The sequence below is a fragment of the Aedes aegypti genome, chromosome 1 (assembly GCF_002204515.2).
Source record: "Aedes aegypti strain LVP_AGWG chromosome 1, AaegL5.0 Primary Assembly, whole genome shotgun sequence".
NCBI classification, from domain to species: domain Eukaryota; kingdom Metazoa; phylum Arthropoda; class Insecta; order Diptera; family Culicidae; genus Aedes; species Aedes aegypti.
In genome coordinates, this window is record NC_035107.1 from 115,155,741 (window position 1) to 115,169,676 (window position 13,936).

Consider the following 13,936-nt stretch of genomic DNA (forward strand, 5'->3'; position numbering starts at 1 on the left):
TTACTACCCTGCCTGATGATGACCAAGGCTCTGACTCTGAGGCGGGTGAAGAATATAATGTTATACAAACAGGAACAAAACGAAAGCGAGCTATAGCACGTAGGCACCGTCAGCAGCCTTCTCATGTTCCTGTTGCTCAACAGAATTCTCGACTCTCTCTGAAAAAGTCAAGAAGTGACGGAAATACCACTAAAGTTACCCCCCCAGGTTTTAAATTCAAACCTGGAGATTTTCCTTCACTTCCGGGATCATCTAAAACCCCAGATGTCCCAGTTTTTCGCTCGGTAAGCCAACAAACAAACATCTTCACATCTCGACAAGAACATGTCGAAACTTCCGACAAAATTATATTTATTATATTTATTTATTTATTATTATCTTTTTCATCTGACAGTAGTCTCCATGAATTCCCTTAAGACTAAAACCTTATTACTATTAATAAAACATTCTTGATCTTTCCAGCCTTCTTCTGAAGGAACTAGGCCTTTCTCCAAAATCAAACAAATTATCCACTAAAGAGAATGTTCGGACACATGAGGTAAGCGGTTCATGAAAACCATACGATGTTCGGTGAAATCTGGTCATCAATAAAGAAGAGGACCGCAGCTGTCTACCAATGGCTCGAAATTCAATGCGGGATAGAAGTGCTGAAGCGTCAATCTCACCGGTCAAAATATTAGCAACAAATGTAGCTTGCTGGAACTGTCGGCGTCGTTGCAGTGTATCGAGTCCTAGAAGCCGACAACGCTCGCCATAGGGCGGGAGATTTTGCGGGTCTCTCCAGGGTAGATCTCTGAGCGCAATGCGGATAAACCTACGTTGAACTCGTTCAATCCTGATGATCCACGAGAGATGGTAAGAAGTCCACACTACAGCAGCGTTTTTCAAGGATTGGTCGAACCAAAGCGCAATATAGTGCTTTGAGGCAGTGAGGATCAGTAAAATCCCTAGAAACTTTCGTAATAAAGCCCAATTGTCGTGTTGCTTTAGTTATGATTGACGTGATGTGATGGTTGAATGTTAGTTTTGCGTCTAGAACAACGCCCAAATCGCTGACTTGATCAACGCGCTCGAGGACATTACCGTCAATACAGTAATCGAAAGCGATTGGACACTTCGATCGATGGAACGTGATCACTAAGCATTTAGCGACGCTAACAACGAGCCGATTTAACCTACACCATTCAACGAAAGTATCCAGTAGTTCTTGAAGTCGGATACAATCTTCTCTTGTCTTGACTACCAGATAAATCTTTAAATCATCGGCGTATACCAGCACACATTTTGATCCTAGCAGTAGGGTAACATCATTGAAAAATATTACAAATAGCAAAGGGCCCAAATTGCTGCCTTGTGGGACGCCTGAACTGCTGCTGAACATACCGGAAACGCACGATTCAAGTTTGACTCGCAGAACTCGATTCGAAAGGTAACTTTCCAACCACATCGTAAAACGCTCAGATGCACCTAGGCGGGACAGCTTAGACAGCAGTATTCGGTGATCAATTAAATCAAAGGCAGCTTTCAAATCCGTGTACACTGCATCCACTTGTGCATTTCCCTCAATCTGCGATATACAGGTGCTGGTAAATTCTATGAGATTGGTAGTAACGGAACGGCCGGGCATAAATCCGTGTTGATTGGGTGAAATGTAGCTCTTGGTAGCATTAAGGATGGCATTGCTCACAATAAATAACGCTTTCTGGGATCGTGGAAATCATCTTCGAAGTAATGGAAGTCTCTCCCGCAATAAGAAACCTTATAAGTAAGGCACTTTCTTTCATAAAACCTCTTCTGAAGCGTCTGGCTTCAAAATGGCCGATTCTTGAATCGTTCATATCTTTCGATGGATAATACATCCAATGAGGTCGGGGATATGGTCGAAATCCTACAGTGGAATTGCAGAAGCATTACTAAAAATATTGAAGCGTTTAAGTATTTAGTTCACAGCACACGCTGTGACGTACTTGCTCTCAGTGAAACATGGCTAACTTCTGATAAGAATCTCTCTTTCCACGATTTCAACATTATTCGCCAAGATCGTGGGGATGGTTATGGAGGGGTATTATTGGGGATCAACAAGCTCCACTCCTTTTATAGAATTGATTTTCCCCCGATGACAGGCACTGAAGCAGTTGCATGTCAGGTTACCATACGAGGAAAAAGCTTTAGCATAGCAAGTACGTACCTACCGCCTAGTGCCAGGATATCTCGCAGAGAGCTTACAGCCATCTGCTGTGCTATGCCAGCCCCACGGTTGATTGTAGGTGATTTCAATTCACACGGTACAGCCTGGGGGTCAATGTACGACGACAACCGTTCAACCTTGATATACGACCTATGCGACGACTTCAACTTGACTATTTTAAACACTGGGGAAGCAACACGTATCAAACCTCCAGCTCCTCCAAGTATTTTAGACCTCTCAATCTGTTCGAATTCATTATCATTGGATTGCACGTGGAAAGTAATTCAAGATCCCCATGGTAGTGATCACCTGCCTATCAAAATTTCAATTTCCAATGATTCGTGTCAGGCTCACCAGATCGACGTAGCATACGACCTCACCAAGCACATTGACTGGGGAAAATATGCTAAAGCGATCTCCGATGGCGAGCAGTCGGTCGATGCTCTTCCTCCGTTGGAAGAGTATCAGTTCTTATCCGAGTTAATTATCAACAGTGCTATTGAAGCACAGCGTCGACCAATACCGGGAGCGAAAGTTCGAAGACGGCCCCCCACCCCTTGGTGGGATGATGAGTGCACCGCAGTATATCGGGAAAAGTCCGTCGCGTTTAAAGAATACCGGAAACGCGGTTCTCGTGAAAACTATGAGCGCTATACCTCTCTTGAACGCAAGTTTGGTAGCCTCGTCAAAGCGAAGAAAAAAGGATACTGGCGCAATTTCGTAAACGGGCTTTCTAGGGAAACTTCCATGACAACATTATGGACCGTCGGTAGAAGAATGCGGAACGCGACAGCGGTAAATGAAGACAAAGAACACTCTTCTCGGTGGATCTTCCAGTTCGCCAAGAAAGTGTGTCCTGATTCCGTTCCAGTACACGGAAAGGTTCGCGTTAACTTGACCGAAAGAAACGAAGTTGATAGACCCTTTTCGATGCTAGAATTCTCACTTGCTCTCCTTTCATGTAACAATTCTGCCCCAGGAATGGATAGGATTAAGTTCAACTTGCTCAAAAACCTCCCAGACGTCGCGAAGAGGCGCTTGTTGAACTTATTCAATCAGTTTCTGGAAAGCAACATTGTTCCGGATGATTGGAGACAAGTGAGAGTGATTGCCATCCAAAAGCCCGGAAAACCCGCGTCGGATTACAACTCGTACCGCCCTATCGCGATGCTGTCCTGTTTACGCAAGCTGTTAGAGAAGATGATTCTTCATCGGCTTGACAAATGGGTTGAATCGAACGGTTTTCTATCAGATACACAATTTGGTTTCCGCAGAGGCAAAGGAACGAGCGACTGTCTTGCGCTGCTTTCGACAGAAATTCAACTGGCCTATGCTCAGTTGGGATCAGTGTTTTTGGACATTAAGGGAGCTTTTGATTCAGTATGCATAGATGTTCTTTCAGACCAACTCCACGACTGTGGGCTTTCACCATTATTAAACAGCTATTTGTACAATTTGTTGTCTGAGAAACGTATGAGCTTTTCTCACGGTACCTCAACAGCTTCACGAATTAGTTACATGGGTCTCCCCCAGGGCTCATGCTTAAGCCCCCTTCTTTACAATTTTTATGTCAGAGACATTGATGATTGTCTCGTGGGAAATTGCTCGCTAAGACAGCTTGCAGATGATGCCGTTGTTTCTGTTACAGGACCAGGGGCGGATGATTTGCAAAGACCACTGTAAGATACTCTAGACAATTTGTCTACTTGGGCCTTAAAGCTGGGTATCGAATTCTCTCCGGAGAAAACTGAGTCGGTTGTCTTTTCTAAGAAGCATGTCCCAGCACAGTTGGGGCTTCAAATCATGGGTAAGGAACTAACTCAGAGTCTTTCACATATGTATCTTGGGGTCTGGTTCGACTCCAAATGCACTTGGGGAAAGCACATTAAGTATCTGTATCAGAAATGCCAACAACGAATCAACTTCATGCGCACACTGACCGGAACATGGTGGGGAGCCCACCCGGACGATCTGATTATGTTATACTGCACTACAATCCTCTCGGTCCTTGAATACGGTAGCTTTTGTTTCCAATCTGCCGCGAAAACACACATTCTGAAGCTTGAGCGTATCCAGTATCGCTGTCTTCGAATCGCGTTAGGCTGTATGAACTCGACTCATACAATGAGTTTAGAGGTATTAGCAGGAGTTCTTCTTTTATCAGATCGTTTCGCGGAATTGTCCCTCCGGTTCCTCATCCGCTGTGAGGTATTAAACCCATTGGTTATTGAAAACTTTGAAAAGCTAATCGAACGAAATCCTCAAACAAAATTCATGACACTGTACTACTGGTACATGAGTCTGGAGATTAACCCTTCTTTGAATGCTCCCAATCGTAGTTGCTTCCCAAATCCCTCCAACTCCACTGTAGGTTTTGATCTGACCATGAGGCGAGAAACCCATGGAATTCCAGATCTGCTCCGATCGGAGTTCATACCACTAATTTTTGCAAACAAGTTTGGCCAGGTCAGCAGCGACAGAACGTTTTATACTGACGGATCAAAAACAAATGATTCCACTGGATTTGGTGTATACAACGAATTTCATAGCGCCGCCCACAAACTTCAGAACCCTTGTTCAGTATACGTCGCAGAATTAGCGGCTATACACTATGCATTAGAGCGAATTGCCTCTCTTCCCTCTGATCGATATTTCATTTTTACGGATAGTCTCAGCTCCATCGAGGCTATACGTTCAATGAGGCCGGTAAAGCACTCACCGTATTTTCTCAGTGAAATACGATCTAAATTGAGTGCTTTGTCGAATCATACCATCACCTTGGTTTGGGTCCCCTCGCATTGCTCGATTCCGGGCAATGAGAAAGCGGACGCACTCGCCAAGGTGGGCGCTATGGAAGGCGATATTTATGATCGACAAATCGCCTTTGAAGAATTTTTCACAATTGCTCGTCAGCAGACCTTGCTCAGTTGGCAACAAAAATGGGATAAAGGGGATTTGGGCAGGTGGTTACATTCCATTCTCCCGCAGGTGTCAAAGAAGTCATGGTTTAAAGGGATGAACATGAGTCGTGACTTTATCAAGATAATGTGTCGGCTGATGTCCAACCACTACTCGTTAGGCTCGCATCTCTATCGAATAGGGCTCGCAGATAATAATCGATGTGGTTGTGGAGCTGGTTACCAAGACATCAACCATGTTGTCTGGTACTGTCCCGAATACGGAATTGCCAGATCAAATCTATGTATATCTCTCAGGGCCCGAGGAAAACCAGACAAGGAAGACATTAGAGATGTGTTGGGTAGACTGGACTTTGACTACATGTTACTTGTTTACAAGTTCTTGAAGCAAATCGACGTTTTTGTTTGATAATATGCTTTTTTGTTCCGCTTGTCCACCTCGTATACCCCTTCCCGTTTTTTGGATGTCCACCTTGTTTCCCTCGAAACCCGTTTGTTTGTACCGTTACAGGTTGTCGTCATGTCCACTCTGCGTTGATCAGCACCAATAACGCCACTACAATATGCTGCTGTTGAAGATCAACGAGTAAACCCAAAATTCCCATCCCTTCCAAAAATGATTGTACTCCTTAACCTCGACCAAACCGCGAGTTTTACGGTTCCCCAAAACTAACCTAGATAATAAGAAGCAAATATGATTTTGTAAAATAAATCAATAGAATCCGGCTCCGTAATGCCTAAGAGCGCTTGAGCCTGCCAAATAAATGATAAGATAAAAAAAAAAAAAAACATTTGGACGCAGCCGGCGCCATTATTGTTTGTTATAATAATGAGAGCAACAGTACTTACATACTGAGGATGCTACTGTTCCTGAGTAGCATCTGTTGGTTCCCTGTATAAGTACAGTTGTTTTTGCAATAACAGAGTAGCAACTGCGGGTAATCATACATGGTCATGCTCATGCATCCTGCATAGAGTAACTTAATTACTTTCGATGGTGTCACGTCCTTCAAGAGCCACAATGGAATGCCATGAAATTCGATTCATAGCTGCTTACCTCAAGTTTCTCAAATGTCCCACACTATCATCATCTCACACTAGATTCGACTTGACATCAGATGTTATCCAGCGTTCTCATAATGTGTCCCATCAAAGATCGTCCTAAGCACACGTCGTTCAAAATCTCCTAGCGCTTGAAGGTCCTCCTCGATTGTAGTGGGCTACCGGTCTCATCAGCGTTTTGTATATGGTACACAACTTATTAGACCGCAAGGTATTGTGGTGTCCGTACTAAGCACGACTTTCAGCACTTATACGTCTTCGAATTTCTATGCTGAAGTTGTTATCTGACGTTACCAATGATCCGAGGTGCATAAATTCATCAACCTCTGTTGGCTCACCATACAACAAAGAGCAGATTCCGTTTTTATAAACCGTTTATTTGAGTTCAATGTGGGGGCGGTGAAACTTTTGTCTCAGTTCGTTTATAACAGTTTCGTGATTACAATGATGGTATTTGTAGTGATAGTGCATAATTACTAGCGTCGTGATGTGGTGAGTACGTGGCAAAATAATTGGCTGCTTGGTGTCGTGACTGACAAATTGACAAGCGCCGATTCTGCTTCGCATCCTCAGAACTCCCTGTTCATCTAACCATGGGCTCATTTGATACAGCGGACTAGATTTTGGAAGAAGTTTTACAGAAGAAGTTGAGCGTTGTTGCTGCAGAGTAGTTACTTCGTTGGCTCCTTGACAGTTTGCCAAGTCCATATAGGTACTACAGTTTCCCTTTGTAATAGTATTCGTAGAAGCGTTGCCAGTCCGGTGGAACTGCGCGTTGACAACAACCTCCTTGAAACTTATCTCCATTGATCGTCACACGTCTGGCAATACGAGCTCTATCTTGCGCGGTTCATCCAGCCAGATACTTCCTCTTCGACGTCCCAGACAACCAGAAGTCGCATAGCAGTATACGAACAAATTCGCTTATTCGTACAAACTGCATCACTCCCGCACTACATGGTGGATGAAATCGTTTGTTCGATGAGTTTCCTCGCATAAAACGCTATTTTATGAGTTCATATGTATCTTCCTTTTCGTCCCGTATACTTGTACTAAGTAAGTCGGATGAATCCGTAGCAGCTGTCAAATAAATTTTGTTATCATAAATTATGTCGCATAAGAGTACAGACTAATTCGCAAGAAAATCTACACACTCGCATTGCATGTTATGTTTCATCATATAAAATATACACGTATATCGCCTCCACTTTTGTACGTATAAGGCCTTTTCGTGACATCTTATACGTGAACCTTTGAACATATAAGCATCACATAACGCAAAAGGTGATTTGAATATACGTACATTCTGGTTGTCTGGGGTATTTACCATGAATCCAATCTTTTATGCTTCACGCTTCAGACTGGTATACAGTCCAGTAACTACCTGGAATGTTCTTCCGACAATGCCCACTTCGTCAGCGAAACAGATGAACTGTTTGGATTTATTGAAGATCGTGCCCCGCATGTTAGAGCCTGCCCGTTTCATAGCACTTTCTGTGCGAGGTTCGATTGCTTCCCGCGGGATCGAGTTGTGCCGCGCCTTACAACACGTCCTGTGTGTCCGATGGTCCGAAGAAGAAAGAGACAAAGTCATAGCAAACCATGTGCGGGTCGGCTCTGTGACATAAGTGTTGCCCGATTAGTAAGCACGTGTTGTTTGCTGTCAGTTACCAAGTGCAGTGACATTATCTAAACACATCAAATGTAAAGTGCTAATTATCCAAAATACACCACACATTGCCTAGATAAATACTGAACAGGAGTCAGGAAAGATCATTGCTTTGTCGAAATGCTTTGTGTGATTCAAACGAGTTCACTAACGTAACCGAATCTTCACACAGCACTGTACACTCTTCATCTTTGTCTTGATCAGTCTTTTCAGTTTCCCGGAAAAACCATTCTCGTCCATAATTGTCCATAGCTCTTCGTTTCGCGGTCGATGATATCACAGGCCGCTTTGAGATCGATAAATAGGTGGTGCTTAGGAACATGATATTCACGACACTTTGAAGGATCTGCCGCAAACGATACCGCTGCTCCATCTCTTCGTTCTCCAACTCTTCCAGGCGGCGCTTCTTATCCCAGTGTCCTCATCATCAACGTCATTGAAAATACGGTACTTCCCATGAAATTGAGAGACTTACAGTTCCATAGTCCGAGTTTCCAATCTGTAGTTCGTTTTCGATACCTGGGACTATGCCGATTGTTTTGGTGCGAATTTACATTGTATGCTTCCTGTACTGACGATTTTTACAGCTGGCTTTTAAGGCCTGCACCACCTCACCGGAGGACAACCGTGCACAGTAATGTTTGGAATCCCACGCTGGCACTAGGAAGATGAACAGCCGCTCCTAACATGGAGAGCAGACGCTCTGTGAGCTACACCCTCAGAAAAGAGGATGCTCCCTTTCACCGCGATTGGTTACCCGATCTTTTTTGTAGTTACATGTACCTCAAGTGGAACCGCGAGGAAGTAGGGATAGGAGTTACTGGACAAGAGGCTAAGGACTACGAATGGGGTCTATATTATAACTGCAGGTACGCACTGGTGTATAATGCTGGTAATAGCTTGAGTCGTTCCAGTTTGTGCCCAGGCGTGTATCTTTACCAAAAGTTGTTTATAACTAAGAATTTTTGGTGTACTTTAACAATCACAAAGTAATGGTCCGAATCGATAATGTTCAAGAAGTGTCTTCCATCAATGAAAACATGATCGATTTCTGATAAAGTATTTTGGTGATCTCTAGGTTTACCGATATGGAAGGCTATTCTAGTAGTATATACTACGTAAAACCACATTCTTAGAGACGATGCAATCAATCATACCATCGACTCTCCACAACTCGATGTTCTATAACTCGATATATTCTATAACTCGATGGATTTTGCGGTCCCTCTAAATTTCCATACATCATGCTCTCCATAAGTCGATATTTCTATAACTCGATATCTCTACTAGTCGATGTCACGTGGGAGACAAATTTCCCTCCATAACTCGATATCCATCTAAAAACGCTTTTTTATACAGGGAAACATGGACCTTTTCTGGTATGGCAGTGAATAAAGGAATTGCAAGATGTAATAAAAGTTAAAAACATAAAAATAAAAAAAATAATTTTTTAGTAAAAGAAGGGATTTTTCGAGCATTTTTAAAATAAGTTCCCAAAGATATTTTTTTCAAAATGCTGTCAACAAAATAGTGTTGTTTGCTTACAGAAGTGGTCATAAAACTATTGAAAATATAGAAATTTGAACCTTTGATTTTAGAATTTTTGGTATCGGTATGTTCTATAACTCGATAATTCTATAAATCGATGGTCCCTTGAATATCGAGTTATGGAGAGTCGACTGTATATTTTTTTCTATCTTTATTAACGAGATTTTTGGCCCTGGGCTAGTTCATCTCGGGACCAACGGCTTTACTTCCCGAAGGAAGTCGTCACTGAATTTTTTAGTGACTATCTCGGGGATGGGATTCGATCCCAGGTCCTAGGCGTGAGAGGCGTGTGTTCTAACCCCTACACCAGGTCCGTCTCCTGTTTATATCCATAAATACATTAGATTTGAAAGTAAGCTAACTGTGTTGCAATAATTTTGTGTTCGCCCTCTAACTTAACACTTCAGTCGTCGTGCTGTTGTATTTTGTACAACATCGCGGAAAAAACCTCGCTTTTCGTTCACAACAGCAGCACGGTGGTTCTGACGGTGGCAAACCGCGCTACGACTGGAAGGTAAAAACCGTTGACGAGTCCATTATCAATCCTTCCTTAATGTATTTTTTTTGAAAATATAAGCATATTTTCGTGAAGATCCTAGTCAAAATTTTGGTCAATTTTAACATATGTTTTTAGTACATTACATGCATGACCTATTGTAGATTTTCAATGAAATTCTCAAATGATTTTTGGCAGATGAATGATATTTTCTTAGAAAAATAATTGATAAACTTAAGAAAATGGAAACCGAATTTAGTACTATACCCTTTAATTCCACTAGTGTTGATATCCTTTGACAGATACGCGTATTTCGACCTCAACTGTAAAACCGTCTTCAGTGTCGTGTACTAAACCCGAACTGAAGAAATCCATCGAATTCACTCTTTTTATACTTAAACTAGGTATAAAGTTATAATTCCCTGTCCTCTTCGATTATCCTTCTCCTTGTTACACCAGTGGCCTACGACTGAAACAGCTGCTGCTCATAAGTTTCACCTCAACAAATACAGTATAAAGCTCATGAAGCTACCTTCGCCTATATTTTCCGCAGTCACGCAGCCTACGAATTAGATTTTTATTCACGAACCTTCCGCTCGAAAAGCACAACGACACCATAAAAAGCGTTGAATTATATTGCATAGCATTTCCCGCCGAAAGTCAAACTAATCTTGAAACGTTTTGGTTTTCGTTACAGAAGCTGATTACACTCTAGACGACTCGTTTTGGAATGAGGAGAGTCCAGTTGGTAAGTTGTTCGTCGAATACGAAATTTATATACCTTCTTCTGGCCAGTGATCGATTCCGGTGTTCCGGAAATTTTTGATGGAGATTGTTTCGGGCTCGTAAAAGTGCTTGGTGATGGTGGAGCCTTTCACATCCATGAAACGACGAAACGATATTGACGGGTGGCGACACGTTTCGGTGCTTGGATTGCGGCAGTACATTTACCCGAGACACATTTCTTTAACGATGCACCGGGACGTGTCAAGAATTTGAGGGAGTTCTGCTACATAAAAGGCTAAATGATTTAGAAGTCTGGGTGTTGAAGTTGAGTAAAAAGGGGAGTTAAAGACTGAGCGTCAGCTGATGGTAACAATAAGGTTTTATGAGGTGGAGCAAACTCAACGAGGCATTGTAAAACGGGTTAACATTGCTCATATGTACACTCCAGTGCAAAAGTTTGGATTCACCCCCTCAAAAACAAGTGTTTTGTCCATATCTCTGTAATTACACGTCCAATTGAAACTCTCTATGGCGCATTCAAAAAACAATGAGTTAATCTGACATCGTAGTTATTTTGACAGAAGCATTTTATTAAATTTTGTTCACTAAACTTTCACCTGATGTTTAAAGAAAAAATGTGAAAAATGCGATTATTTTTCTCAGCATTGGAAAGATTAAAATTTTAAACCGGTACGGCATTAGAACTGTAATTCCATAATCTTTGAAGAGCATATGCAAGATTTTGGCGAAAAAATCTGAATACTATTCAAAACAATTAGAACACCCCTCTGTATAGTGTGTGGTACAAAAATTTGAGTTCACTAGGAGTTACTAAATTACGAAAATTCTAGCAAAGCTCCTACCAATGATGCGCGCTCCATTATTAATGTTAATATAAGTATTAGGGGCTTTCGTTAGAAAAGTGGTAAAAGTCCGTGGCTACAAAGCAAAGCTATGCTGAAGGTGTCTGGGTTCGATTACCGGTCGGTCCAGGATATTTTCGTAATGGAAATTTCCTTGACTTTCCCGGAACAGAAGAGAAATTAACAAAAAATATTTACATGTGTCGTAGGTGAACCCAATCCTTCTTTTTTCAGAAGTTTATCAAGAAATTTGTACAGTGGGATTCCGTTTTTGGCAACAAAGTTGAAATTTTCAGTTGCCAAAAACGGAACCATGCCAAAATCGGAACCCATATTTAAATTATTTTTTTTCAACAATTGGTTTTGAAAACATTATTACAATGTTAATACATCATTTTTATGGAATTATAAGGCGTTGAGACTTCGAAAAGGTTCACTTCGAAGCATTTTCCCGAAGGGTTATACCATGCTATGAATCTATAGCCCCGTAATGTTAAATCTGGCAAACATTTTTCTGGTGGCGTTATTACGCCTTAACGTCTTCAATTATTTTTCAGTAGCTTTATGTATATTTTGTGTATAAGAGGGCCTTGTGAAACCAATAATCGCATAAGTGACTTTTATTGAAGAACTGGACATTTTCTTAAAACTATAAAAGAACACGAAACATTTTTTTTTGTTTTCTTTTAAAGACGTATTTGTGAATCAAAAGCACTGGGTATTGAAAAACGGCATTAACTGTTTTTTTTTTTCTAATTAAATGACCATTTAAAATCAGTTTAACTTTTGGAGCGTAAAATTTGAAAAATGCGATAAGTTTGGAATTGCTCCTTCAATTTATGTTTCGGATAAAGTAAAGTAAATTTTCTGAAAAGTCCCACAAGTACCAAGAATTCCTTAAGGATTCTCCTGGTTACAGTTAGGATACTCATAGACTCAGCTCGTAAAGAAAATTTTGATGATAATGAGACCCGTATCCTTGATTAACAATCTTGTACAGAATTCTGGATCGTCTCTTAACAAATCTAACGCCTTACAGAGTCTATAGAAAAGAAGGAACGTAGCTTCAAATTGTTGACGCAGAAAGATCAATATACACACCAATTAGAGTTACTGTGCACGTGCTGTAGCCTTAGGTGCAGAAGCCTCATTGCTTGTAAGCGCACGGGAGCGCTGTACATCGTGAGACCTTTTTTGGTGCGCCTCATTTTTCTTGAGATGTGTCTCACTACGGTCTCATGCGCTCCGTCACATGCGCTGTTTAAAATTCAGCGCAATAATTGAAGTGATTACAAAAGTTTTCAACGAGGATCGAAATTGTAACTTTTGAATCGCGAGTCTTCGATCATATCATGTAGGCCATCTAGACGCCTGCATGATGAGGCGAAAATAGCTGTAGAGGCTCTTCGTTACTAAGCAGTTGTTTCACAACTTGGATACCGATGGCGAGCCATAGCGCCGAGCAGCGCATGTGACGAGTCTCCCCGAGAGCACATCACCTAGCGCGCGCTTTCAGAATTTTCGTGAGCCTCCATCTAGCGCAGCACACTAGGATTCCGATGAGCTGAGAGACGGCTTGGTTGGAGGCTCGTCAGTACATTTATGTGCTCCTGAGAAATATGTAACTCTAACACCAATACCACAGACAAAAAGTTAAAACACTCTCAGTCATATTTATCGCACGCTTCAATGATATTATTGAGAATAAATTGTAGTTTGGACCGTATTCGCATTTGTCATGTTATTTACATGACATATGCGTACATATTTGTATCTATTATTGCGGTGTGTTTTTACATGCGCAATGTATGTAAAACCATAATAATAAAGACAGTAAGCCAAAAAGATGAGACAAAATTTATGATTGTAACTCTGTGTGAGTCTTAGATTTTTTGTTTCTCTTATGTCGGTGCTGGTGCTTTGTTCAAACAAGCTGTTCCAAATCTGAAGAACAGAGTTTTTAATTTTAGCACCTACTGGCAGACTCAAGTGGGCTGGTCACTCAATATGAATGCCTAAGAAAAGAGATTGGTCTTTAGTTGAGATACTGGTAGAGATTGTTGGCCTCTTGAAACGTTGCCAATGTATGACCAATGAACATTCTGAAATAAAAAAGCGCGTACGCGAGTCCTTAGTAGTTGGTGAGATTTGAGGAAATAACGACGAAAATGGAGCTCTGGAATTAATCGGTGTGGAGTTGACATGCTTTTTAACTGACTAAAGCAACAGACAAGATAATATTTACAAAAATTTACAAATTTTAATGGTATTGAAAAATGTTGCCAAAAACGGATCCATTTTGTTGCCAAAATCGGGGGGTGCCAAAATCGGAGCATGCCAAAAACGGAGCATGCCAAAAACGGAATCTCACTGTACTACAATTTCTCCATGATTTTTGGCAGTTACGTTTTTTGCAAAAGTTTGACAACCAATTTTGTCTTTAAATTTCGTATATAGCAAATGCAC

The 13,936-nt window shown here is 41.4% G+C and overlaps 1 protein-coding gene across 9 annotated transcripts in view; it reads left to right on the forward strand.

Moving 5' to 3' along the window:
- The window catches only part of LOC5569251 (disintegrin and metalloproteinase domain-containing protein 12), a 1,070,169-nt gene that overhangs the window by 307,639 nt on the left and 748,594 nt on the right, over positions 1-13,936 (forward strand). For all 9 annotated transcript variants that reach the window (XM_021845745.1, XM_021845753.1, XM_021845751.1 and 6 more), the window contains exon 2: positions 10,579-10,629. In XM_021845745.1, the coding sequence (XP_021701437.1) occupies positions 10,579-10,629 (51 nt within the window). The remainder of the gene's footprint in view (positions 1-10,578; positions 10,630-13,936) is intronic.